Source organism: Hetaerina americana, unplaced genomic scaffold (assembly GCF_022747635.1).
Source record: "Hetaerina americana unplaced genomic scaffold, ioHetAmer1.1.p SCAF_13, whole genome shotgun sequence".
NCBI classification, from domain to species: Eukaryota; Metazoa; Arthropoda; class Insecta; order Odonata; family Calopterygidae; genus Hetaerina; species Hetaerina americana.
The window spans coordinates 3130786-3155743 of record NW_027286403.1 but is presented as its reverse complement, the minus strand read 5'-3'; the positions used below and the strand labels follow the sequence as shown (position 1 = coordinate 3155743).

At 34.7% G+C, this 24958-nt stretch overlaps 2 protein-coding genes across 6 annotated transcripts in view; one reads left to right on the top strand and one right to left on the bottom strand.

The window, feature by feature from the left end:
• Nucleotides 1-19023, bottom strand: LOC139686137 (alpha-2-macroglobulin receptor-associated protein). Of its 2 annotated transcripts, XR_011700301.1 has the most exons (9): nucleotides 18768-19023; nucleotides 14611-14752; nucleotides 14265-14438; nucleotides 13179-13286; nucleotides 13017-13107; nucleotides 11440-11596; nucleotides 6887-7093; nucleotides 3314-3395; nucleotides 1-206 (listed from the first exon to the last, which is right to left on the bottom strand). XR_011700301.1 is itself a non-coding variant. In XM_071583320.1 (8 exons), exons 1-7 carry the CDS (start codon nucleotides 18963-18965, stop codon nucleotides 6887-6889), a joined length of 1077 nt encoding a protein of 358 aa, XP_071439421.1. In that variant the 5' UTR covers nucleotides 18966-19023; the 3' UTR covers nucleotides 1-206. The 2 variants fall into 2 exon arrangements, 1 of the variants encoding a protein (XP_071439421.1); XM_071583320.1 differs by lacking the exon at nucleotides 3314-3395.
• Nucleotides 19024-19275: 252 nt separating this feature from the next.
• LOC139686046 (protein wings apart-like) overlaps nucleotides 19276-24958 on the top strand; it is a 55806-nt gene continuing 50123 nt past the window's right edge. Inside the window, exons 1-2 of one of the 4 annotated variants that reach the window (XM_071583143.1) lie at nucleotides 19276-19342; nucleotides 20723-20929. In XM_071583143.1, coding sequence (XP_071439244.1) covers nucleotides 20758-20929 — 172 coding nt within the window. In that variant the 5' untranslated portion in view covers nucleotides 19276-19342; nucleotides 20723-20757. Of the gene's footprint in view, nucleotides 19343-19929; nucleotides 20040-20082; nucleotides 20236-20512; nucleotides 20636-20722; nucleotides 20930-24958 lie in introns of those variants that run through there. The other 3 variants (XM_071583144.1, XM_071583142.1, XM_071583145.1) reach the window with 3 other exon arrangements.

Sequence of the window (24958 nt, the reverse complement as noted above, 5' to 3'; positions counted from 1 at the left end):
TTAAGTCCTCTCTGAGTTAGAACACTTTATTATAATAGACCTTTGGTTAAGTACATCAATTTTATTGACAAAAATAAATCCATACAAAATAAGAAAATATTTGCCTTAAAAAATTCAGTACTTTTGCATGCAAAAATGAAGATCAGCATTAGGGCCAACTTGATCCAATAAGTTTATAGGCTCCAATTTTATGGCTGGACCTGAAACTAAAAAAGAAATACACCTATACAACTAAACTCAATTATGCCTAAAATATTTCCTTGCGACAGCATATAACTGTTTCAAAATTGGCTTATAATAATCTTAGAACTTCTGAAATATACTATAAATTAGTTAATTTGAACAGTAATGAATATGCCATTATATTATTAACCAGGTATATATCCTATTCTTAGAAAACTGGATACAATCCAAATTTAACCAAGTTGGAAACCAGTAATAAGATGAATGCTCACATTATAAAATTAATTAAATGTCCACAATGAATTTACAAAAATACACAACTGTAATTGAGATGGAGATAACAGAGTACAAGCAACAATGAGTAAATTCATTACATAATCTGTAAAACCAGGTGTTGCAGCAGAATTTATAACTTTATATTACAAATAATCATCTGTAATCAGTTAAAGAAGCAGGTGAAAATCTACCATTCTTTCATTTTTAGTCATGTGTACTTGAAAATCTTTTCAAAGTAATTATGTTTTAAGTTTTAAAGTTACATCTTTATTTTATACTTTTGGGTCTGTTACATTTCCATTATCCAAGTTTGCATCCAACCCCCATGCATATGGCTTTATTTCAAGAAATATGAAGCAATGAGTCGACATCTAATTGGAATGATATTATATAGAAAATATTTGGTATGGTCATAACAAGTTGCAATGAATTCATTAATTAATCAAAGAAAAGGAACTAATGGTTAAAAGACAAAAGTTTTTTCTCTCTTAATTAGACCTATAAATAAGGTATAGGGAGTACACTAGTATATACTAGTATTTTTTAGAGATTGCTTAACTCTACAATAGTATAGTTATGTTCCAGACTGAGTGAGTTAAACGTTTGGTAATTGCTCAAGTGGAGTGCAAACTTGAAAGAAATTGGTTTATTTTGATTGAATATATAATATAATATATCATACACGTAATGAATAGGTGCATGAAATTTACAAATGTAGTACACATAATCACATTATTCTGTGCATTACCTATCTCCTGATTGCTAGATTGCCATCATTATCTAAACATGTCTGACTATGGCACGTGCCAAAAACATATCCCAAGTCATCAGATGAGAATCCTTTGCGGTTGAGTGAAAAAATCAATGCAATGCCAATGATGATCATATTTACAGAAATGGTTTACAGTTTATTAACGCCAAAAAGCAAACTTATCATTGCCCACCCTGTCTAAAGCAAGAAGAATAAGTATGACTGCTATAACACCTGAAGCATCAGGGTCTGCAAACATCTTGGTCAAGCTCATTCTTGAGGAAGCAAACAAGGAAGAACATATGGAAGTAGATTAAAACAAATTGATTTCATCTGTGCACAAAAAAATTGACATCAATAAAAAGGTTTTTGAAGATCACTGTTCAAAGATGGGACATTACCAGGCAACAATATGCCAAGTGTTCCCAGCAACTCTTAAATATCAAATAAAAATGTGGACTCGTGGAAGATTTGACAAATACAGCCAGTGTTTTTGTAAATTTTTCCGTGAATTTAACATGAAGGAGATGACGAGGAAATGAAGAATCAAGATAACCTTTTCTATGCATCAAATGGAACTGCCAATTGACATCCCTGCCAACAATCAATCGCGACTTATCCCCAAGGAGAAGAGAACTCATTGGTGCTCCTTGAGAACACAAGAAGAGTAAAAGCTAAAAATATTCATGAGTGGGAAATGATAAAATTTTAATTAGTACAAAGATAATGATTTTTTACATTAAGTCATCTGAGGACTTAAAAAACTAAGTCCTGAATAGATTTTTTGTTTACACATATGAGGTTACAATTACACCATATTACTTCTAGCTTCTTCAGTCAGAATCATATTTATTTGGCTGTTTGTCCAATCACATAGCTGTTTGTCTTCTTCATCTCAACTAACATCATTGGGATGTTCCCTTGGTTTATGTGAATAGGTAGTTTGCTGTATCATGACACTTTCATGTGATATTCTACGGGAAGAGTTTATTTACATCAAGAAAAATGAATTATACTAACATAATATAATTTCAGGATCAAGAGGATGAAACTGGAAATATGGGAAACAAAATGGAATGTACACAGGATATGGAAAGAAACAGAGAAAAACAAAGAAATGATGAATTACTGATGAGATAATTAAGAAGCTAGATGATAGAAGGAAATGGAAGAATGTAAAGAAGGAATTAAAGAAAATGAATTAGGAATAATTACATAAAAATGATGAGGCAGGAAACTGAGAGAAGGAAAGGAGTGTGTAGGATGATGCTCCGGAGTGAGGGCATTTAGAGTTTACAAAGGAAGGATGAAATGGGTGCACTATACAGAAAGGTGATAGATCTATTGGGAAGTAAGAAGGGAAAATCCATACAAAAAAAAATTAGAAAAATATTTACTTGAACCAGGAAAAATTCGAAGGATAGAAAGAATACACAGAGAATCTGTAAGGTATTATAGTAAATAATGAAATGCAAAAATATTGGACCAGCAAGTTTAAACATAGGAAAATAATATGATTTAAATGGGGATAGCTTAGGACCAAGCAGACTTGGTCACAAGATAGAAAGGACATTAACAGAATGGATATTATATAAGGCTGTAAGGATAGATGACGTTCCCATGGAACTACTCAAGGATTAAGGGATATATGGACTGAAGAGTTTTTGGAATAATTCATAGTATTTGAAAAAGAAAAATGGCTGGTAAGTTTCATTTGATCAGTGTTCATTTCTTTTCCAGAAATGGGAAAGATAGGTAAGTAAGGAATGTGGAACAACAAGTTTGATTTCACATGCAGAAAAAGTGGTAATTAGGATCCTAAATGGAGAAGGGGATGATCAATTTGTATAAAGAGGGGGAGATGTTTGTCTGATGCAAAAGCAGTAATGAAGGCTTAATAGAGAGAAACAGAATACAATCAGGATGTATTTCAAAAGATAGGAGTACATTGGTAGGATAGGTGACTCACCTATAACCTGTACATGTATCAAACTGCGCAGGTGCATGAGGATGATGGAGAGTCAGGATGAAGTGTATACAAAAGCACAAATGTATACAAAAATATAGGGTAAAAATGCATATTTAATGGCCTGAGATGGTTACCTCAAACATATTCAATTACAAGTTGATGATGATCCACAATTACTTGAGATGGTTCACATCATCAGTAGTTATCTCCCCATCTCTAAGGAAAGAAAGAAAGATTAAAAAATTACTTACAAATATTAAAATTTTAAAGGAAATGACTAGGGCTTGTAACATAGGGTGGCCTGTTTGTTGTAAAATATCACCAGAAAATCAACCTTTTTACAAATTAACTTTTGCCTATAGGTTGAAGATGCATTGGCTTTCTTGGAGTTTTGCATTTAATGGCCCTTGTCAGCTTAATCATTACAATGACTTCTCTTATCTTCTCTGGATAAAAAAAACCATTAACACAGTAATCAACCCCAAGGTCGGTTTGGTAGGTGATGGTAGAGCTCACCCAGTACTAAGCCCTATACGGCGTGTGAAATTCACACATCAGGGTAGGGGGGCCAGTTCCTTTCCCTGTACCGGTTATGGTTTCTCAGGAAGGCCTGGTACCCGAAAAATCACATAGCTTGGGTGGAGCTGCAGGTGCCCAGAGTGCCTTGCCTGGGAATCAAACCCGGAACCCTCTGGTCAGTAGTCCAATGCTTTACCCCCTGGACTACCACGACCCACCTTCCGGGAATCGAACCCGGGACCCTCTGGTCAGTAGTCCAATGCTTTACCCCCTAGACTACCGCAACCCACCTTCTCAGGATACGAAAAATAAACACAGATTGGTGATATCATGACAAGCTAAAAACTCAGCAGGTAGATAAAAAAAAGGATTTTTACATTAAAAGGTAAGAAAAAAAGAAACAATAAAAACATTGCAAGATTTTAAATAATATAAAATCTGACTCAATCAGGATATTCTCAAACTAAAGGAGTATTATTATTTGCATATTGTTCAAAGTAACAGAAATTATACAATGTAGTGCGGGATCTTGGATGATATAGTAGGTGCAAGGAACATGAGCTATTTGCCACAAATTATCAAAAGACTTAAAAGTGCTACTGATACAACAGTATTCCATATTTTTCATTATACAAAGTCATAGATACAATCAAAGATCTGCAATCTAACTGTTAAAAAGAAGTAGATGATATTTCATTTAATTCTATCAAAATCCATAAATAAAAATTTGCTTTGTTATTTGCTAAAATGCAAATTTTAAGCATGGAAACAGAAATTTCCAGAACAAAATTTACTCTAGACACATCTAATGTTTTTAGAGTCTGTTTCTTCAACATATCCTGGATCTAGGGGAGGATTGTGGATGAGAGATGCCATTAAAAATCAGCCACTAATTGTGAGCAGCCTTATGATAATTTTACCCATAGAATCTTTCAGGTGAACTTGGAAGAGGTGTTTGACTCTATTTTTTTGATTCATGAATTATTTTCTAAATAGCTTTCGATTTATTGTCAGCATTTTTTCAATTGGAATACTCTTTTTAGGAGCTGCATCATTGTATGTTTTATGAAGAACATTCAAAATCACACTTCTCAAGTACTTGAAAATAATTAATTGATTAATCAATGATTTTTACATAGTAGTAGTTTTAGGGGAGGTCACCAACAGCTAAGGTCATTTGCGCCATTAGGAATGGATGAAAAAGGAAGAGTGGAGAGAAACTTGGCATCGGCATTAGCCTCCTCTTAACGAAAGGCACCAAGGAGTCTGCAGTTTAACTTCCCATCCTATGGACAGCGCACTCACTCAAAGTGCACTCCACAAAGCACCGCAAGTAGGGATAAGGATACCACTGAAAAATATCTGCTGTCTCCAGGATTCGAACCTGGGCCCTCTTGGTGGGAAACCAGTAAATTAGCTACCACACCATCCCAATCTCCTTATGATTTTAACATGTGGGCACCCAAGCACTAATTGAAAAATGGCATCAATAACATTTCATTCTGGAAGGTACATTGAATGTAACTCCAACGTCTTGAGCCAAAGCTCATTTAAACAAAGATGATCAGGTTATGTACACTAACCAATACATTCAGTTCCAGAAGTTTAATTCAAATGCACTTAATATTTAGGTGCGACACAAAGTTCTAAGAGATTTTAGTCATTCCGCTAATATTTTGAAGACAAAAGATAAGCTTGCCACCAAATATTTACAAGAGTGATTTCAATTTCACCTCCTCATTAATGAAGTCCACTTTAATTTTAGCATAGCTGCTGTTCCTTAAAAACCAAACTTAACCATCTCGAATTGAGCTGAAATCTACAGTAGCAGGGGAAAAAATGGCCATTAGGCCATGGGCCTTACCATGTAGGCCGATGGCCATTTATTGGCCATCGACCTACATGGTAAGGCCCAGAAGAACCCGGCCTGACCTAGAGAGGTGGGATGTTGTTTGAAAAGTATCACTGTATTAGAAATACAGCATATGTTTTAAGTTTGAAGACGCTATGCTGCTTAGTATTTGCTTGGCAGCCATCAATAGTGAATGTTTTCAGTGATTTTGTGAAAATGGAGAAAATTGGTCATTGTTATGTGATTCAATACTTTTATTTGAAAGGCCCCAGCCTAACCAATATAAAAACTGAAATGGATTCTACTCTGGGTGAGTCTGCTCCTTCAACTTCATTTAAAACAAGAAAATATTGGGTAGCAGATTTTAACGAGGCCTTACGAGCTGTTAAGACGAGCATCGCATTTGTCAAACAAATGAGGTGACGACTCCAGAAATGGTGAAGAATATCTGCAAAATTATACTGGATGATCGTCGACTGAAAGTGCACGAGCTAGCAGACATAGTAGGCATTTCAAAAAGTATGGCACAATGCATGTCATGAAAATTTGGACATAAGTAAGCAACATGGCTGCCACATTTGCTCGCACTCGGGAAAAACCAGTGTCGTGAAGATGTTTCAATAGTGTTTAGCAACCTTTCACAGTAACAAAGCCGAATTTTTGCACCGTTTTATAACCATGGATGAATCATGGGTCCATTACTTTACAACCAAGACAAAAGAACAATCAAAACAATGGATTCAACAGGGAGAACCAGCTACAAAGAAGGCGAAGACTGTTTTATCTGCAGGCAAGGTCATGGCGTTGGTTGTTTGGGATGCATGCGGGATAATTTTCATTGGCTACGTTGGAAAGGAAAAACTATCAATGGCGAGTATTAAGTGGACTTATTGCAATGTTTGAGCAAAGAAATCAAGTGAAAGCGGCTGCATTCGGCTGAGGAGAAAGTGTTGCTTAATCAAGACAATGCACCAGCTCAAATCCGTTATTGCAATGGCCAAAATTCATAAATTAAAGTTTGAATTGCTACCTCATGCACCCTATTTGCCAGATTTTCTGTTTGCAAACTTGAAAAAATGTCTCGGTGGCCAAAGATTTTCCGACTGTGAAGAAGTGATGTCGGCAGTTAATGGCTATTTTGAGGAGCAAGACAGTTCTTATAATAAAAAGGGTATCGAAATTATTGGACATTACTGGTAGAAAGGTATAGAGCTGAAAGGAGCTTATGTTGAAAAATAAATACATTTTTTCCTAAATATTTGTGTTTTCTTAGTTGGGTCGGGTACTTCTGGGATTATTCTCATGTAATACTGATAGCTATTCAAGATGGACTCACCTATAGCTCCACATGCTTCTGCATTATTCTGGCTTCAAGATCCAAGTGCAGTTTTTCAACTTTTCTGGCTTGCTTCTTTATCTTCTCTTCAGACTTTTCCACAGCTTCTGGTTTTTTCCCGGCAACCTTCTTAATTTCACCTAATGCTGCCTCAGCTTGGAGTGTGCGAAGTTTCAAAATGCGACCTTCATAGTGCTTCAGTTCTGTCTGTAAGGAGCAATTTTTTACGAACATGAAATAAGGTTGACACTTATTTCAATACATTTTGATGCTATGCTAACTTAACATAAGATAGAAATGATTGAAGATACCTAGATCCATCATTTTTAAGGGAACAGAGGGGAAAAACAATGAATGCAGATTGGCCAGAAGAATTTTGTGAGAGTGCAATCATAAATAAAATATGACAAATATAATATTGAATTTCAAAATTAGATCAATTATGGATGTCTCCAGCCTAGTCAAGCAGTGACTGAAGAATTAATGGTTTAATTTACGAAAAATCTCAATTTTAATTCCAAGGAAGTCTTCAATTGATTTTTTTAGGAGCATGATTTTTTCCGGCAATTTATATTCTACTTTACTGCATTTATTGGAATAACGAACTTGAGAAGCATTGAAACTTAACTTAAGCATCTCACAAGCCTAATGAGCTTTTGTAAACATAGGAGTAAGTTGTTTTTCCTCATCTTCATCTCATGTCACACAAATCATCATTAATGATGATGCAAACCTTCAGAATGCCCTGGTCAACACCAAGAAATGAATCAAGATCAATTCTGGAAACTTTTTACTGTTCCCAGTTGCCATCAAAGTCATCTGTGTCCACTTATATAAAATTTTTTGGAGGTGATTAGATAGCAAGTTCAGTATATCCAAATTTTATATAGCACTTATGAATTACAGATTGATACGAGGGTCATCCGGAAAGTAGTACCCGTTCGTGCCGCATGAAGTGCTGACGACGCGAGTAGCCGCTGGACGAGGTCAGATAGCTTCAGTGGCTTGTCTGCCTTCTCTGAGCCAAGTTGCGTGACGCTAGCATTGCCTGTGTTGTTTCTGTGATTGTTTACAATGTTTAAAAAAATTGAGAACGCCGCCAGTTGTGAAGTGAGGGCAGTGATTAAATTCCTCAATGCAAGAAACGTTCGCCCATGTGATATTCATCGCCAATTAAAGGAGGTGTATGGAGACAATGTAATGGACGAGTCGTCTGTTCGGCGGTGGTGTCGCAACTTCAACATGGGGAGGGGGAACACACACGACGATGAGCGTTCGGGGAGACCGTCTGTCATTACAGACCAACTGGTGAGCTCAGTTGACGAATTCGTGAGGAACGATCGGCGCGTCACAATTGATGACATCTGTGAGCATTTTCCCAATGTTTCTCGAACAATTGTTCATGAAATTGTTAAACACCATCTGCATTATGCAAAAATTTGTGCAAGATGGGTCCCTCGCGTATCTCAATGAGCTGGCGGCGAAGGACTATGCAGCAGGAATACAGAAACTTGTCACACGTTATGACAAATGCCTTAATTTGCTTGGAGATTATGTTGAGAAGTAGTTTAAAGTATCCTCTTTCAAATAAAATTTTTTATGTTTGTTAATATTTACTTTTGAGTCTTTATTTCACGAACGGGTACTACTTTCCGGATGACCCTCGTACATAACATGCTGTGAAGCTGTCAAATGGTAGTTTTCCCGATATTTTTTATACAAACCATGTACTTTGTTTGTATAAAAAGTATTGGGAAAATTTGCTGTAACATGTTGTGTAGCTGCCAGACCCACATCCCTAGTCTCCAACATAGGCTTTTCCTTTTGCCTCCAACACCAGGTCTCAATTCCATAAAACACTACACTCCATACTTAAGTCTTTCTTTATCATTTTTTCACATTTATACTCCATGTACCTATCATCAATTCTCTTCCCCTTGCATACTACCTTGATCAAAAATTTCCCGGAATTTATTCAGAAAATTAAAAATACAAGTTTATTCATCTAAATCTATATTGTCCCCTTCAAAGTAATCCCCATCGACTGCAACACACTTATGCCAGCGCTTGATCCAATCCTCGAAACATTTTTTATATTCGGTTTTCGGTATGTCCATCAGTGCTTCCTGCGATTTTTCCATTACTTCCTCTCGGCTGCTAAAACGCGTTCCCCGTAATGGTTTTTTAACTCGATTGAACAGAAAGAAGTCACAGGGAGCCAAATCAGGTGAATTCGGTGGCTGTTGGATGGTATTTGTTGCATTTTTCGTCAAAAAATTACGAATAATGATAGCACTGTGCGACGGTGCGTTATCATGGTGCAAAATCCACGAGTTTTCTGCCCACATTTCTGGTCTCTTTCGGCGAATTGCTTCACGCAAACGTCTCATAACGCCCAAATAATACTCTTTGTTTACTGTCTGGCCTTCTGGCAAAAATTCATGATGCACTACACCGTTGTAATCCATGAAAACCGTCAGCATTGCCTTCTTTTTTGACTGAAAACGACGTGGTTTTTTTGGTCTCAGCTCATTTGGTGAACGCCATTCACTTGCCTGATGTCTGGATTGCGTGTCGTACTCATAAACCCACGTCTCGTCTCCAGTAATGATCCTTTTGATGAATGTGGGATCGGATTCAGCCTCGCAAATCATGTCTTTTGCGACGTCAACACGGTCTCTTTTTTGCATGAAATTGAGGTCTTTTGGCACCAACTTTGCTGCTACACGACGGAAACCCAAATCATTAACCACAATGTCTTGGGCGGATCCATAGGCAATGTTCAAGTCCTCCGCTATTTCTCTGATGGTTAATTTGCGGTTATTGACCAACATTTCTTTTACTTTATCAATTTTTTCACCGACTTTCGATGTCGATGGTCTGCCACTGCGTTCATCATCTTTGATTGACTCACGACCACTTCTGAACCGCTCGTGCCACTGGTAAACGACCGTTTTTTTTAGAGAATCGTTGCCGAAACACCTTTCCAACATTTCCAACGTCCGTGCGCCACTAAATCCGTTTTTTACGCAAAATTTAATACAAGTTCGTTGTTGCAAATTTAAATCCATTTCTGAAATTGTAAAAAATCGCCAACACACACAGAGATAGATGTACTCTTGGCTACGTAACTTTTGCAAATGTCAAGTTATGACACTAAGATTTAAAGGGAATATCAACAACAGATGTACCAATTTAACAAAAAAAACAGAACTCAAATCGGAACGATGGGAGCGCCACACGGTGGTTATTCCGGAAAATTTTTGATCAAGGTAGTATGCCTCTTTTGCTAATGCAATTCTTCTCCTAATATTCCGATTAAATGACTGTTTTCCTTCAAATACTTGAACTGCTCCATCTGCTCCAGTTTATTCCCCCCTAGTTTTACTACTTCTTGAGAATCTCATTCATTTTATTTTCTGGTGATTAGTCTTCATCCCATACCTCTTTCATTGATCTTGTAAAGCACTCACTTATCCAATCAATCTTTCGGCTGTCTGATTCACCATTGGTTTATCATCTGCAAACCTCACTGAAATAATCATCTCACCACCCTCTTTTGATCCCAGCTCTAGCCCTTTCCGTATCACCCTTGATGTATCCTCAGCATGTAGGTGGAAAAGTACTGGTGAAAACAGACAATTAATTAAGGGAAAGGAACTACCAACTCATGCCAGTTTGTTTCAGGTTTTTCACATTTTGGCCTCAATGTATTGAAGATTTGGTTGTCTTATTTTATGCTGGGTGTATGACAGTGCAAGACGTACTCAGAAATGGCACAACATATGTAAGTCCACATAGTTATGTTTTATAAGTATCACATATTTTACCCACATTGCAAAACAAATTTTAATCACCTACCATGGGTAGGTGAGTCAGGTTACAAGGTTGGAGGGTTTTACGGGGAGAGGCTCATTTCCAAAGGACAGAGTCATGTTTGCTCTTTGCAGTCAAAATATAAACCATTATTGTCCATAAAATTACAAGAATAAGCAGCGGAATAAACAGAAATATTACCTTCATACACAGTGAAGGTTTAATGATGAAATGAAAAGAAATGGTATAACTTGTTTTGCATATGGTATTCAAAGTAAAAAAGTAGGTTTCCCTTTACCTGTAGTGAGATTCAAATGGATATTTTGCAATGTAGAGGCAATCATACAAAATCACTAAATAAGCAAATGGTATTAATAAATATTTTGAAAAGTTGCAGGTGCAACTAACTGTTGGAAAAACTGAAACTGTGCATTACAAATGCTGCCTTGTCCTAATGAAATGGGGTCAGATGGAATAAGGTAAATTTATGATTAAAAATAAATTATTGCAGCACTCATAGTTAAATTAATCCAAATGGTACACATGAGTATTCCTGAAATTTCACACTAATGTTAATTTAAAAAGTTAAAAAATGAACTAGTTTCATAAGGGACAGAAAGATACATGTTATCATGCTAAGGGTTGATCAAGTTTTGCAACAATTAAATCAGAAGTAAAAAAATTACAATAAAAACTTTAAGTAATGACTATTTAGAGATTTATTTGTGATATCTTACACGTAATGATTCCAATTCACTAGCTGAGAATTTAGCTTGAGTTGCCAACACCCAGAGTTTCTGCACCTTAGGCTCCAAGAAATCCTTGTTCAAAGGCCCTTTGGCAGTCAATCGCTGTAGTCTGTCATACCCTTCACGGAGGCCATGGTGAGCTGTTCTATATTAAAAAATACAAGGATAATGTCAGGAGAGATAGGAAAATAAAATATTGATACCATGAGAAAATTAAAATAAAGTCACTTGATTGATAGATTCAAAAGCAGTGTATACATTTAGTAAAATGGTTATTTATAAAGGACTAAGAAATATAAATTTAAAACCAAACAGGTCATTAAAAGACTGCAAAAGTAAATTTCTCCCCCAAAGTATGAACATTTTAATGACCAAATCCAATTTTTAATTTATATATACCCTGCAAGCCACCACCAGGGCAAGTGGCAAGGGGTGAGTACAAACCAGAATATTTTACCCGAAAATGACCCTACCGAGGTCGAACAAAATTGTATGAAGTACAAATCCAATGTATTAATATGAAATGAATAGCTCTTGAAGGTTATCACAGCAAATAATATCTGATTCTTTGAGTTGAAAAGATAACCACAGCATAGCTACCCATATCTAAAGTTATGTGCAATGCTGAATGTTTTCTTATAAAGTCTGTGATTTTTCTTAAAAAGTCAAATTATTGCCACTATGGGATACACCTATATTATTACTCTCATTTAATTATGATGGACACAAAATAATAATAATTCCAGGCAACTGAGGGACCAAGTCCACCGCAGTGGGTATTGCACACCTAGCAGTATAGGAGGCAACATTTCTACATTTATCATACACTAAGTTCTTGAATAGCAGAATCATATGTAGCATGAAAGAAAACAGAATAGCATCACCACTGACAGAATAGGGACAAGAAATGAAAGGAGGATGACGATGTCAGAGAAGTAATTAAAACTTCAAAGCAGGAGATGAATAGAGAAAATGTAAATATGCTGGAGATTTCAAGGTAGATATTAGATAGCAGTGTGCAGGCAGTTCCAGATACATGCAGTAGAAATAATGGAAACCACAAGTTAATAATCTTATACGACTGGCCCTTCCTCACTGCCTCTTTTCTTGTTCCAACATGTAACAGAATTTGATAACATTTAACATTCTATGACAAGTAGGATGGCTGCCACTCCTTGAACATTTAACTCTTTATGATGTTATCTGATTTGCATTATCGTTCTCGCTTTCTACTTAAGATGAAACATTCCTTCGGACACCCTAACTTCAAGAGTTTTCCACATCAACTCCTCTCCTCAATCCCACAAACTGCACATATGACTACATCCAATTACATCTCAAAATGTCCCAACATGATGAAGACAACACGACAAGATTTATATGACAGTAAAGCATACAAACAATGTGGAATATTTCCATTATTTCTCCCCATTATTATAAACATGTTTTGCCCCAATAATTTCCCATATGACACAGGGATGTTCACATAAAATGTATATGGATGAATGCTAATTAGAGTAGTAGCATAATTTGAATGGTAAAAATTAACAAACATGCTATCTTACCTCAATAAATTTGTTTTTGACTGATAGTCTTTTTTTGGCTCCTCTTGTACTTCCAACTCATTGAATTTGTCAAGTTTGTCATCTACAGAATCTAAAAGAGATAAGAACATTGAGAATACACAAGTACTACATAATGTATAAGAGTGATGACCTAATACCTACTCTCATGTTCATCAGCAGGGTTTTCAACGTCTGATAATAATGAATAATACTGATCTATTTTGTCTTGGTGGTGGTTGAACTCCTCCCTTAGAGTTTGAAGTTCAGCAGCTGAAAAAGAAAAACTTCCATTCATTCTATATTGAAGCCATCTAATGAATGTTTCTCCATTGCACATTTTTCTCGTTACTCGTTTTTATAATGAGGCAATAAACAAGAGAAACATTATATGCACAAATATGTCTCTGATGGAATAAAGTTCACCCTAGATTGGTAGATGAAGCACTGAAACAGACAAAATCACTAGGCGGTCAATTATGTGGTCTACATCGCTGAAGTACAACCCTCGTTACGTTACACTTTACTTTTACTAAGCAGTAATATCAATGCAACAATTTCAGAGTGTAAAAATCATTCGCCTTGACTGGGATTCAAACCCAGATCCCTCAATATCCGGTCGAGTGCTTTAGCCACTTAAGCTACCGAGGTGTCCTCTTAAACTCTGAAATTTTGGGGCTTTTAAAGGAACAAGATGTTGTGACGAAATACCGTACATACAATGTCACAGGCATTCGTAGTCGTGCGCGACGCGCCACAGTCCACGAGGTTAAAGCCAACTTTAAACACTTATGGTGTTTATACTTTGACAAATTCCAAAGAAACTGCGGGAGATGCCGCAACAGTAACTTTTAAAGGAGTCATCCGCTAATGTGCATTTCAATGCAACAATTTCAGAGTGTAAAAATCATTCGCCTTGACTGGGATTCGAACCCAGATCCCTCAATATCCGGTCGAGTGCTTTAGCCACTTAAAGCACTCAACCGGATATTGAGGGATCTGGGTTCAAATCCCAGTCAAGGCGAATGATTTTTACACTCTGAAATTGTTGCATTGAAATGCACATTAGCGGATGACTCCTTTAAAAGTTACTGTTGCGGCATCTCCCGCAGTTTCTGTGGAATTTGTAATCAGTAATAAACAAAATGATTAAAATCAACCCATGGAACATTATCCATTGCTATACAACTACATTACTTGTCATTATGACATATTATATCTATGAACGGGAGACTATGAAGAGATTCTTACCAGTAAAGCCAGACTGTTCAGCACTTTCCCACAGCTTATTCAAATTTTTATCCTTAAATAGGCTCTTATTAATGTGTCTGTCAGATTTATCATAGTGGGGCTTAAAATTTCTGTTCTTCTCAGAATTATTAATATCATCAAAATGCTCGAGAAGGCCATAGGTGCTCATAATACCTGAAATAATATCAAGTTAAAGTGAAGCATCAGATTTTTTCCACCATCAAGTGATGCAAAAAGAGGAACCTGCACAGTAATGCTAATTTTAAGAAACTGAATCTAATTACAAAAGTAAAAACTACTTATTCATAATATCAATTGAATTTACATTAAATGCTATATTCCCTACCAATTAATTTTTTTCGCAAATTTGCTTCATGCATTCCATCTTTATCCTTCCCTTCAGCTTTTAACCTCTTCCATGTTATTTCTTCTTTATCATGTATTTTTAATTCACCAAATAATGACTTCAGCTTTGGTGTGGTTAACCTCTGGAATTTTAATACATGGAAATAAAAATATTATATACCTACTCAACATAAAAAAAACTTGATAAGGGAAATAATGAAAAGCTTAAGGGAAAACATTAATAATGAATTAATTATGGAATAAAGATATTTTAGATGTAATAGCATAACACAGGATAAAAAAATGAAAGCTTGATTAACAAAAATTAGAGTACAAAATGGAAGTAAAAGTGAAAATGAAGTCTTGGAAAAGTTTTACGCCAAGATATCAGCCATCAACTATGACTTTCAATACAACTGATTTATAATAAAAACGGTTTCAAATGACACTACGGAAAGTGGTTCAACAATTGACAATAAAAAAAATATTTTCTTTAACATTTCAAATTTCATTTTTTAGACTTAATTTGTGGAAAAGCCAATTGAGCTCAATGCCATTTTAATAATACCAGTGTGAATGAATCTACACCCAAATAAAATGATTTGGAAGAAATAAGGGGATAAACTTAATGATATCATATGAGACTTTAGGGATGTCATGGATATGTAGAACTAAAATAATTGTCCCCACAACTTTAAAGTCACAGGCTTATAATAATGCATTTTGCTATCTTGTGACATAATCATGTGAAATACATTGGAGCAGTTTGCCATTTCTGGGCACATAGCTTACAGATTCCTCCAATGCATTGCACATGATTATGTTATCAGATAGTAAAATGCATTGGACTGTGCTTGGGAATTTAAAATATTGCATCACTACAAAGCTGATATAATAATTCAAAAAAAATAAGTAGTATGGTTTTATGTATTTTAGCTAATGCTAATTTTGAACAAAAAATCCTGAGAATACAAACACTCAAAATAAAAAACACATTTAGCAGGGTAATTCATACCAGATAAGTTTTCTGCAATATAAATCACTGAAATAACTCAAAGGAAATTTACAAGATTCAGTGGAAGGAACATCTATTTGTGTTTTAAACGAGTCTATTCAAACGTTTCTTTATTAGGTATGGAATAATGACTGTATTTAGTTTATACATCTTTAAGGCTCTGATTCACGTGAAAGTTAATCTAGAAACTTACCAATTGAGATCTAACATTCATAACTACACCACAAGAGGTAAATAAAATCTAAATACTACTAATTGTCCATTGTCATCAACTTAGAACACATTTCATAATGTGAACTGTAACTGTTGTGACAACTGTATGCCTACTAAGTTGAAATCAGACTGTATCCAGAGTTTCAAGTATAGGATATATACCTGGTTACTGGCTCACCCACTTTACTCATTGGATGAATTCTTTTGTGACAATCTTCATCACATTTAAGAACTTATGTTTATATATTAAATAACATGTATATTGATGACATTTAATATGGTTGTACCATTTTTCAAAATGAATAAAGTATTATTATTATTACACCATTTGCCAAATTTTCCACTAAAAATAACATCAAGGGAAATTATTCTCCCAAGGCTGATATCATGCAATAAAACCATTACAACAAAAGTGTAACATTGTGATAAACTTTCACTTCTTACAGGGAAATGTTTTTCCTCAGCAGTTTATACCTAACGGTTGGTTGCAAAAAAAGCAAAATTAGTAATCAAAGGGAATTCTCTCATGAAAACAATAGCTTTAAAAAATAGTTGGCTATGATGCACAGCTAGGTGAAAGAACAACAAGGATCTAAGAAAGGTGAAGCGACTCACACTGCTAAAGGTACAGGAAAAGTATTAATTAAAGCAAAAGATTTCCAGACAAGATGGAAAGAATATATACAACAGTTATATGCTTTAAAATTTTGGCCGGTAAGTTTAGACAAAGAAAAAAATAATATGCAATAGGACATCTTAGGACCAAGCATACTCCATTGCATGACAGAAAATACATTATTATCTTATATTTTACCATTTTAAAATAATAAGATGAAATAATAATAATTAAATAACAGTAAAAAAATGACATTGAACAAGGTTGAGGGGCAAATGGCGTCAGAAACTAATAAGGGTAAGGGAAAAGTTTTCATGAGTCATTTGTAGAATCAAGCATTTATGAAGAAGAGGTTTGGCCAGAAAATTTCATTTGATCAGTGTTCATTTCCATCCCAAAAGAGGATAAAACAGCAATATATACGAACTATATGATCATAAGTTGGATTTTACCCACAGAAAAGATAATACCTAGGATCAACAACAAAAGAATGGAAAAGAGGGAAAATGATCACATGCTTAGGTAAAGGCGAGTTTTGCTTTAAAAGGGTAGGGTTGTAATGCTACAGCAGATGATACCACTGGTAGCATTGATTGTACATAATAATGAGTATGTACTTAGTGAATTTGGAAAAGACATTGGACAGAGAAATTTGAGCTCAACAATGCATGTATTGCAGAAAATATGAGTAGAGTGAAGGGATAGGTGACAGATAGAAAACCTTTGCCAGAGTAATATAGTAAGATTAGCATGGGAAGGGCTAGAAATATGAATGAAAATAAGAGGGGAAGTCACCAATGAGATTCACAAGAAATAGGTACTCAAAATTAAATATTATACAGAGGGAACTGAACAGGCCAGTTCCCTGATTTAGGAAGAGTTTCATACCAAAATGAGCAAGGTTATAAGGAAATTAAAATAAAAATGGCATGAGGATAAAATATTTGAAAAATAATGAGTGGATGACAAGGACCTTATGCAAAGATGTAAAAGTGATCAATGAAAACTTTGATAAAGAATATAGCCCTTTTTTACTTTGAAATTTGGTCACATAGACAAGATTATAAACATATATTGAAGGGCTTTTGAGTTTTGTGTGTAGAGAAGAACGTTTAAAATGAAATGGACTGGAAGAAATCACACATGGATAAGACATAAAATCAAAGAATGCACAAAAAGGGGATGTATAGTCGGTGCATGGTGAGTGACAATGGAATGATTAAGACAGTGAGTGAGTTATCATCCTAAACGTTACTTCAAGAGCAAACAATGATTAATTTAAGCCGCTAGGGTGGAAAGGAAAATCCCGCATACTTTCTGGCAGCCACATTCTCACAGAAGGCTGGAGACCCAATATAAGCTTTCATACTAGCACGTTTTAGTCTAATATCTCATTTTCAATGCCACCATGAAAGTAAATATAGAGAACAAGAAGATTCTAAATTACATCGTTAACAATTGAGCCAACAAAAAGTGGTGAGCACCTTTTGGAATTTCAACCTCAAAATAGTGTTTACGGGATAAGAGACAGGTGAAAGCCAAGGTAAGTTTCCCAATTTACACACCATGGAAACAAATTATAATATAACAATGCGAATGCATACTAATTTTCCAGTTTTTAGGGTATCCGAGTATGAAACATACACGCATATAACAGTCTTAACACGAAATATGGCGGCAGGCGAAGAGTAATTCCTAATATTCAAGAAATCAACCGCAATATCATTCAATATACGCTTAAAAAAGAAGGCATTGTGACACAAACGACTGGCGAGGTGTGACCCTAAAAACTGACTTCTTACCAAGGGGCTTCGATGAATAAATTCCACAATGAGCATTCAACGTTCATGGTAATAACTTTGCTATTAACTCATTATTGTTATTTTCACGACACTTGTGCAAATTAACATCAACCTTCAGTGCTATACAGCGATACCATTGAAATTAATAATATTTAATATTATACTAACTTCACTGAATTAGTTAATAACACATTTAAATGGAATAGATTACTTTATAAAACGAAAATATTTAGGTTATGACCAAACGAATTAATAAAATGATTATTATTAACACTGCATATCTCCGATTCGTATCTGCAAATTAGTACAGAGAACACCTTTACTTCCGAATAGCCTATCTTACAGAAAGCAGGAACAAGTCTAAATATGAGCCGTTAAATAGAAGTAGAATAAAATCGCACAAGTATAAGGGATGCAAAGAAACTGATAAGTTTACAGAGAATATTATACTAACAAAATCAAAAGAAACCTCCAGCATTATGAAAACATAAAAATTACTTAGCAGCTCTTACATTTTGTGCTTTATACCAAAGCATATTAAGCTTGGCCATTCTGAATGGCTTTTCAAGTCTTTTGAAGTCCAGGTCCCCATCAACAGGATTTTTCCAATGCTCATTCGCTTGTTCTGAGTATTTATTATGCGCCAAGTTACTTTTCAACAATAAAAATCCAAAAATTGTAGTTGCCAAACAAACTCTAATGAATGCCATTTTAATTTCCTTCTACTGCTTGAACTTATCGTACGATTCTTCTTCATGCCTCATATAAATACATATAATTTATTGCGGAACAAGCGAAACGTATAATGCGTGGTTTGCTACATTTGAAATACTCTCATATTAAATACTTAGCGATGCATCTATTTTTTCGTGTATTTTTATTTATATTTGTACAAAAATTTTTAAATTTGTGCATATATTTCCAAGTAAAGCAACCCAAAAAAATAAATAACCCCGTTTTCACATTAGGCGGCATCTGTTTACCTTCAATGAATTTATGATAACAAATGACGTATGAAGACTAAATTGTAAAGTTAGTTGTTACTTTTCGCAAGGAGACAATTCTGGAATATTTAGAGCAGAACAAGGTTTGTTTGAACATAAATAGAGAAGCATGACATTTGCAGGCTTTATTTATTTGATTATTTGGTTGAAGGGCCAACAAATGCAATAAAGTACATAGAGAAGAACTTTAGGGTATATGTTGTACATGGGCTTATTATTAGTAATTGCACGTTAGTTTTTGTTTATTTTCGGATGAAGTGGTGTTTTTAATTATGCATATAATTTTGTAGCGGATTTGTTGCGAGTTGTTAGTGTGCATATGTACTGTAATTTAATTTTGCACTTTATAATGTGTAGCTTAAATTACTTTTGATTCTCTCTTGAGCTTGCAAGTTACTCCTTTAAATGTGGTATTTGGCAATTGAAATATTATGATCGCGTATGCATTCTACCAATGTAGAAGTCGATTCTCTTTAAATTTAATATATATCTTGTTTTCTCTTACGGCGTTGACAGCCTCTTACAATTTTCGTATCCGACTAAACAGCTTTACAGAGTTATTATTTTAGGTTTTAAATTTAGTATTTTTTGAATAGTGGATGATGATGGTTTTTCGTTTGACTTCCTCTCCCGGCACTATTTACTAGTTTGTGCAACCGCGCAAGATGACAGTAGTACCAGCTGGCTTGTGAAGTGGGGAAGCCTAATGACATGGGATGCACTGTTTTGTGATATCATCAAAATAACAGTATGAGGCGCATAGCAGTTTGATGAGGCGATGTATGCAATGGATTTCCAATTTATTAGATATATTGTTATTGATCGTTGTGTCATGTAGCTCCATTGTTCGGTGCCATTTTTAACGATGCCTATGTTAGTTTATCCATTATCAAACATGGCGTTTGGTGTGTTCGTGCGTGTGAAATTGATCGTTATGATGAGTTAGGTGTTTAGGATCCTAATTATTAAACACGTGGTAAGCCTAAATCACATTGAATAATCTTTTTTTAATAAGTAGCTACGATTAGTGTGGAATTGTCTTTTAAAACTGACAATAGCAAATGTGAGAATTAAACGCATTGATATCATCTCATGCTAGCAGACGAGTGCTTCTTGATGAAATGTTAATTGATTCCGTTGAAAAATTATTTCATGAAGGTTTTATGCCGGAATCACGCGTATTGTTACAAGGTTTAAAATAGTTCTTCGCAAAGCAGTCGTCTTGACTCTTGTCGGTTTTGAAATGGTACAATATTTACGTTCGTCAGTTTATTATTGAGTGTCGTACAGAAGTAATCGTACTGTTCCATAATTAAGGACTCAATCACGTCTCTTTCGCGTTCTTACGCCTCAGAGTTTGCTGGCAGTTATTAATGGTGACATAAACATGCAGGTGTAACGTTTGTTTTGCAGTGAGAATAGAAGTTAACCTGTCTTATTCAACCTGGCCATTACCTTTTCAGGTGGCTCCTTAGGTTTCTTAAATTTATAACATACCATGTCTGGAAAATATTCAAAAGTTTACGGCAAACGGACCTCGTCGTCTGGAATACAGTTTGAAAAACTTTTCAAGGAAAACAGCAATCGACCTTCTGCAGCAAAATCAGCCGGAACCGTTGGCAGATGGGGTATTACCTCATTTACGTCGATTAGGAGCACAAACATAAACGGTGAGAACTGATGATAAGTTTTTTCCCTTGGTTGATTTATCTTAAATTTTCACTCTTACTGCCATTGGCTCTTGTTAACAGGATGCGAAAGTTGGTGTCAGTCTGTTGCTTTTGATTCACCAAAAATATGTGAATAGATTTAGATTTGTAAATATAATTTTGGATGCATTAGTTCACCAAAATTCTTCATTCAAATCCATTACATTTTGCTTTCATGTCTAAAAATTTTAGATTGCATGAAATAATAACAGGTTGCCATTTTAATTATATAAAATAGTTCTCTAGCCAATTCACTATACATTCCCTTTGAAATTATTTATGCTGTATTATTGAAGTGATGTTGTTTTTCATGTTTTTGATGATTTCCCTGAAAACTGAAGAGGCTTATTTTGAAAATTGCAGATTAGTTTTATTAATAAGCTGTTGTTCTTATCTACCTTTATTGTGTTGACTTATTAGTAAAAAATAAGGGCTGGTGGTTTTGCTAGTTAATTTTGGGAAAGGTGCAGTTTCTGCATGTGCTTTGAGGGCCAAGATGCTCTCGGCATTTTTATGTTAAGTACAATCTGCTCCTTGGTCTGAAGAAATTGTTTTTACAAGTAGGAAAGTAAAGATTGAAGCTTGTGGAGGTAAATAATGGAGAAAGAGTTTTTCACTTCACTTTGAGAAAAATGTTATAAAAATGAAAAAAAGTATCATCCAAAGGCCATCAATTTTCATCGTATAAGATATTTATTAATTAAAAAATTGTGATGTCGTTAATTTATATTTGATGAATAATGTGTGCATATGATCTTACTCCACAATTGTCAATGGAAAAACTTCAAATGATGCAATGCCAGCAATAACTACTATCATAGAGTAATATTTTTACTATCTGCAGCCACTTATTCGGTGATATAATTAAAATTATTCAGATTATGTTTTCGAAGGTAAAATTATGCATGCATATAATTCACATGTGAACCCAAATAAATGCAACATAATATGACATAATGGCGTGTAATGCTCTTATATCTGCTATTGTCTTCCCTATAGATAATAGAATTAATTTGTTTCGAGTAAAACTCTGAGAAAATACTATTGGAGACTTGGTTTGATTCCCTGCTGTAACATACAAATTTTATTGGTGTTTTGATGTTAAGAACTTTTGATTTTTTGGAGATATTTTCAATTAAGAAATCTCAATCCAATTCCATCGCCATGAATACATGTCTTATACTTATGAGCAAATATACATTATCAAGTATTTATATGGGGACCCCCAAGTTTTACTACTACTCTGCTAGGTGTTTTCAAGTCCTAATAAAGGGATATGGCACGGCTTTGCATAGAATATTCTTGATATGGCTGGAAAAGACCTAGTTTAATTATGTGGGCATGTAGACTGATAGCATACTTGTACCATTACAAGAGGGAGGCCCAGGTCCATGGATCACTGATTTAATTGAAATATGGTATTTAAGTCCCTATTAACACTAAGAAGAGAAGCATGCTCCATTTTGAACATAGGTGTCCAAGAGTTTACGAAATAACTATGCTTCAATGCTGCTAAAAGTGTCTACCCTCTAATCCTGTGGTACATATCTTGGATTTTGGTCCTGATTGGGCTGGTTCAGTTCCAATTCTTAAATGTTTTTTCAGTGTTCCTATGCTTTAACTTTTGCTAATTATGTTGCAAGGTCATAATATTGGTTCTAGCATTCTTTTTATTTTTCCATCTGTTGGATGGTAAGTTTTGGCTTAATATTTTGAACATTTGTTTTGGATTTTTAATTTAATTTTTTGTGGCGCTAAATTACTGTATTTTATTTTCACCATTGGAATCTAATAGAGGGTTATGTACATTGATAGCAATTAACACATCGCAACTGTCACATTCAAGGGATTTTTTTTCATGAAGTGAGTCAGTTTACATGAGGATGTCATGATGATGAAATTAAGAATTCAAAGTAGATGAGATAGAATCGATGTCATAGATGTCAAAGAATAGATGTCATGAGTAAAAATGCAGCTGTGGGGAGCAGGGTTTTGCAAAGTGATCCATATTCAATGGATAATACTGGTGTTTTCATTGATAATGCTACACTTATCACCCTGTCCAATGCTAGAATGAAAATGAAATGCAGTGAAATATAGATAGAATATGTATAGAAAGAAATGAAAAACAATATGCGTAGCTCAACTTTCTTATTCAAAATAAGATAAAAGAGGGGAAGCAATGAACCAATTATTACTAGACTTTACAATAAAATTAGCAAAAATAAAGTACAATAAACAGGGAAAAATTAAACTTATTGCAGTGTTGAAGCTCCAGCACTTTTTTGGCTGCAGCCAAGAATATACCACTGCACCAAACACTTCAGTATGTAATGATAATATAACTTATCAGTCATCTTCACAATTTTTACTATATTTAATGTGATTGTCTTATAAACTATTGGTTGTCTATGTCCAAGTGTATTTTTGTGACATTTGAGCTAAAGGGGGAAATATCAAGTTTCAAGGAAATTGGTTGTTGATGGACCAGCTCCTCCCCTTGTTAAACTGGACCGTGGATGTGTAAACCCTAAATACTTCTGTTCCAGAAAAGTGTCAGTGATTAGTTGCTAACACAGCAAGCCATGAATTATGATAGTAAAGCATGCAATAAACCATGTGAATAAATCTTATGTCAACAAATTTGCCGAGAGTATATGATAGTAACAATTGAATGAATCATTAAACCCTGCCAATTAGTGCACCAGTTATTAAATACAAGCAGTAGATACTTTAATATGAGTTGACTTTTGGTGGTAGAAGCCAAGTGAAATTATGTGGTGCAATTCGGCATACAGTTGTCAAATGTTTGGTTCATTGTGGGAAACTAGGTATTTTTTAATTATCTCATACCGCATCACTTTGTGTGTTACTGAAGTTAGACAATCTGCAGTTAAAGTTTTATCAGATCTAGCGTGTTGGAAGGCCTCTTGATTGACTTATCTTGCAACTGGAGCATCATTGGTAATGGTTACTGGTATTGCCTGATTCAGTGATTAAAGTCCCAATTTGCTGAAAAAGATGTCATTATTTGTCACTATTTCTTGACAGAAATAAATATCACTCAGTATATTAATATCTAGAGGTTATCTCGTATTGTCGCAAATGTAAGGCCTGTTGTAGTCTTAGCATATCTGGTTCACTGAAATTTAGTAAAGACTTTGCAATTGGTTTATTGATAAAACATTCTGACAGTAAAATTTAGATTCAAAAAGATGAAAAAATCAATTTCTCATTTTAGCAGATTTACAGAACTGTCAATGAAATTCTTCTAATTTTGGTATAGTAAATGGAGAAGTTAAATTACGAGTCCCATTCTAGTGGTTACCTCAAATGTGTCAATAATGATGCACAGGAAGTAGTTAACATAAACTGGCGATTACTTAATTTTTAATTAACACTGATCAACAAGGGAAATATTTAATTACTTAAATATAGCTAATTTGATTCATTACAAAAGCCTATTAACCTTAGGTATTATGAACGACGAGGAGAAGAAGGAAGTACCCAATTTTCTGTATTTTCCCATCGATAACGCACATCTTATGTATGACGTGCATCTAGAACTTAGTAGTTATTATGAATTTGTATAGATACCGTGCACCCTTTTTCTCATGGATTTCTGCGATGAAATAACTGTAACAGTAGCAGATCTGTATAAAATAGAATGCAATTAAAAAGGCATGCTTCCAGACTATTTATTTTTGCAAGACTCTTCTTTAAATTATTGTGTACACAGGTATGTAAATGTTGGGATTTTTTCAATTTTCATTTTGCATAATATGCATCATCGTTTTTTTTATCATATGAACATTTTTGTATAGATAACGCACGTGTTATCAATGGGAAAATATGGTACTTGAAAAACATTCCAAGAGTATTTCAAAGTAAATCTGGTAGCATTTTATCCACATCAATGGAAAGGCATTTACTGGCTCAGGGAAAGCATTAAAATTATATGATGAAATTTGGAGAAATTTCATAGTAAGA

What these genes read in the sequence shown, in the direction of transcription:
- LOC139686137 (XM_071583320.1), bottom strand. Translation starts at nt 18,965, where the DNA reads ATGGCATTCATTAGAGTTTGTTTGGCAACTACAATTTTTGGATTTTTA. An exon ending in TTTGCGAAAAAAATTAATTG is followed by an intron (nt 14,439 to 14,610) that starts GTAGGGAATATA and finishes ATATTATTTCAG; the next exon opens with GTATTATGAGCACCTATGGC. An exon ending in GTGAATTGGAATCATTACGT is followed by an intron (nt 7,094 to 11,439) that starts GTAAGATATCAC and finishes TGCTCCTTACAG; the next exon opens with ACAGAACTGAAGCACTATGA.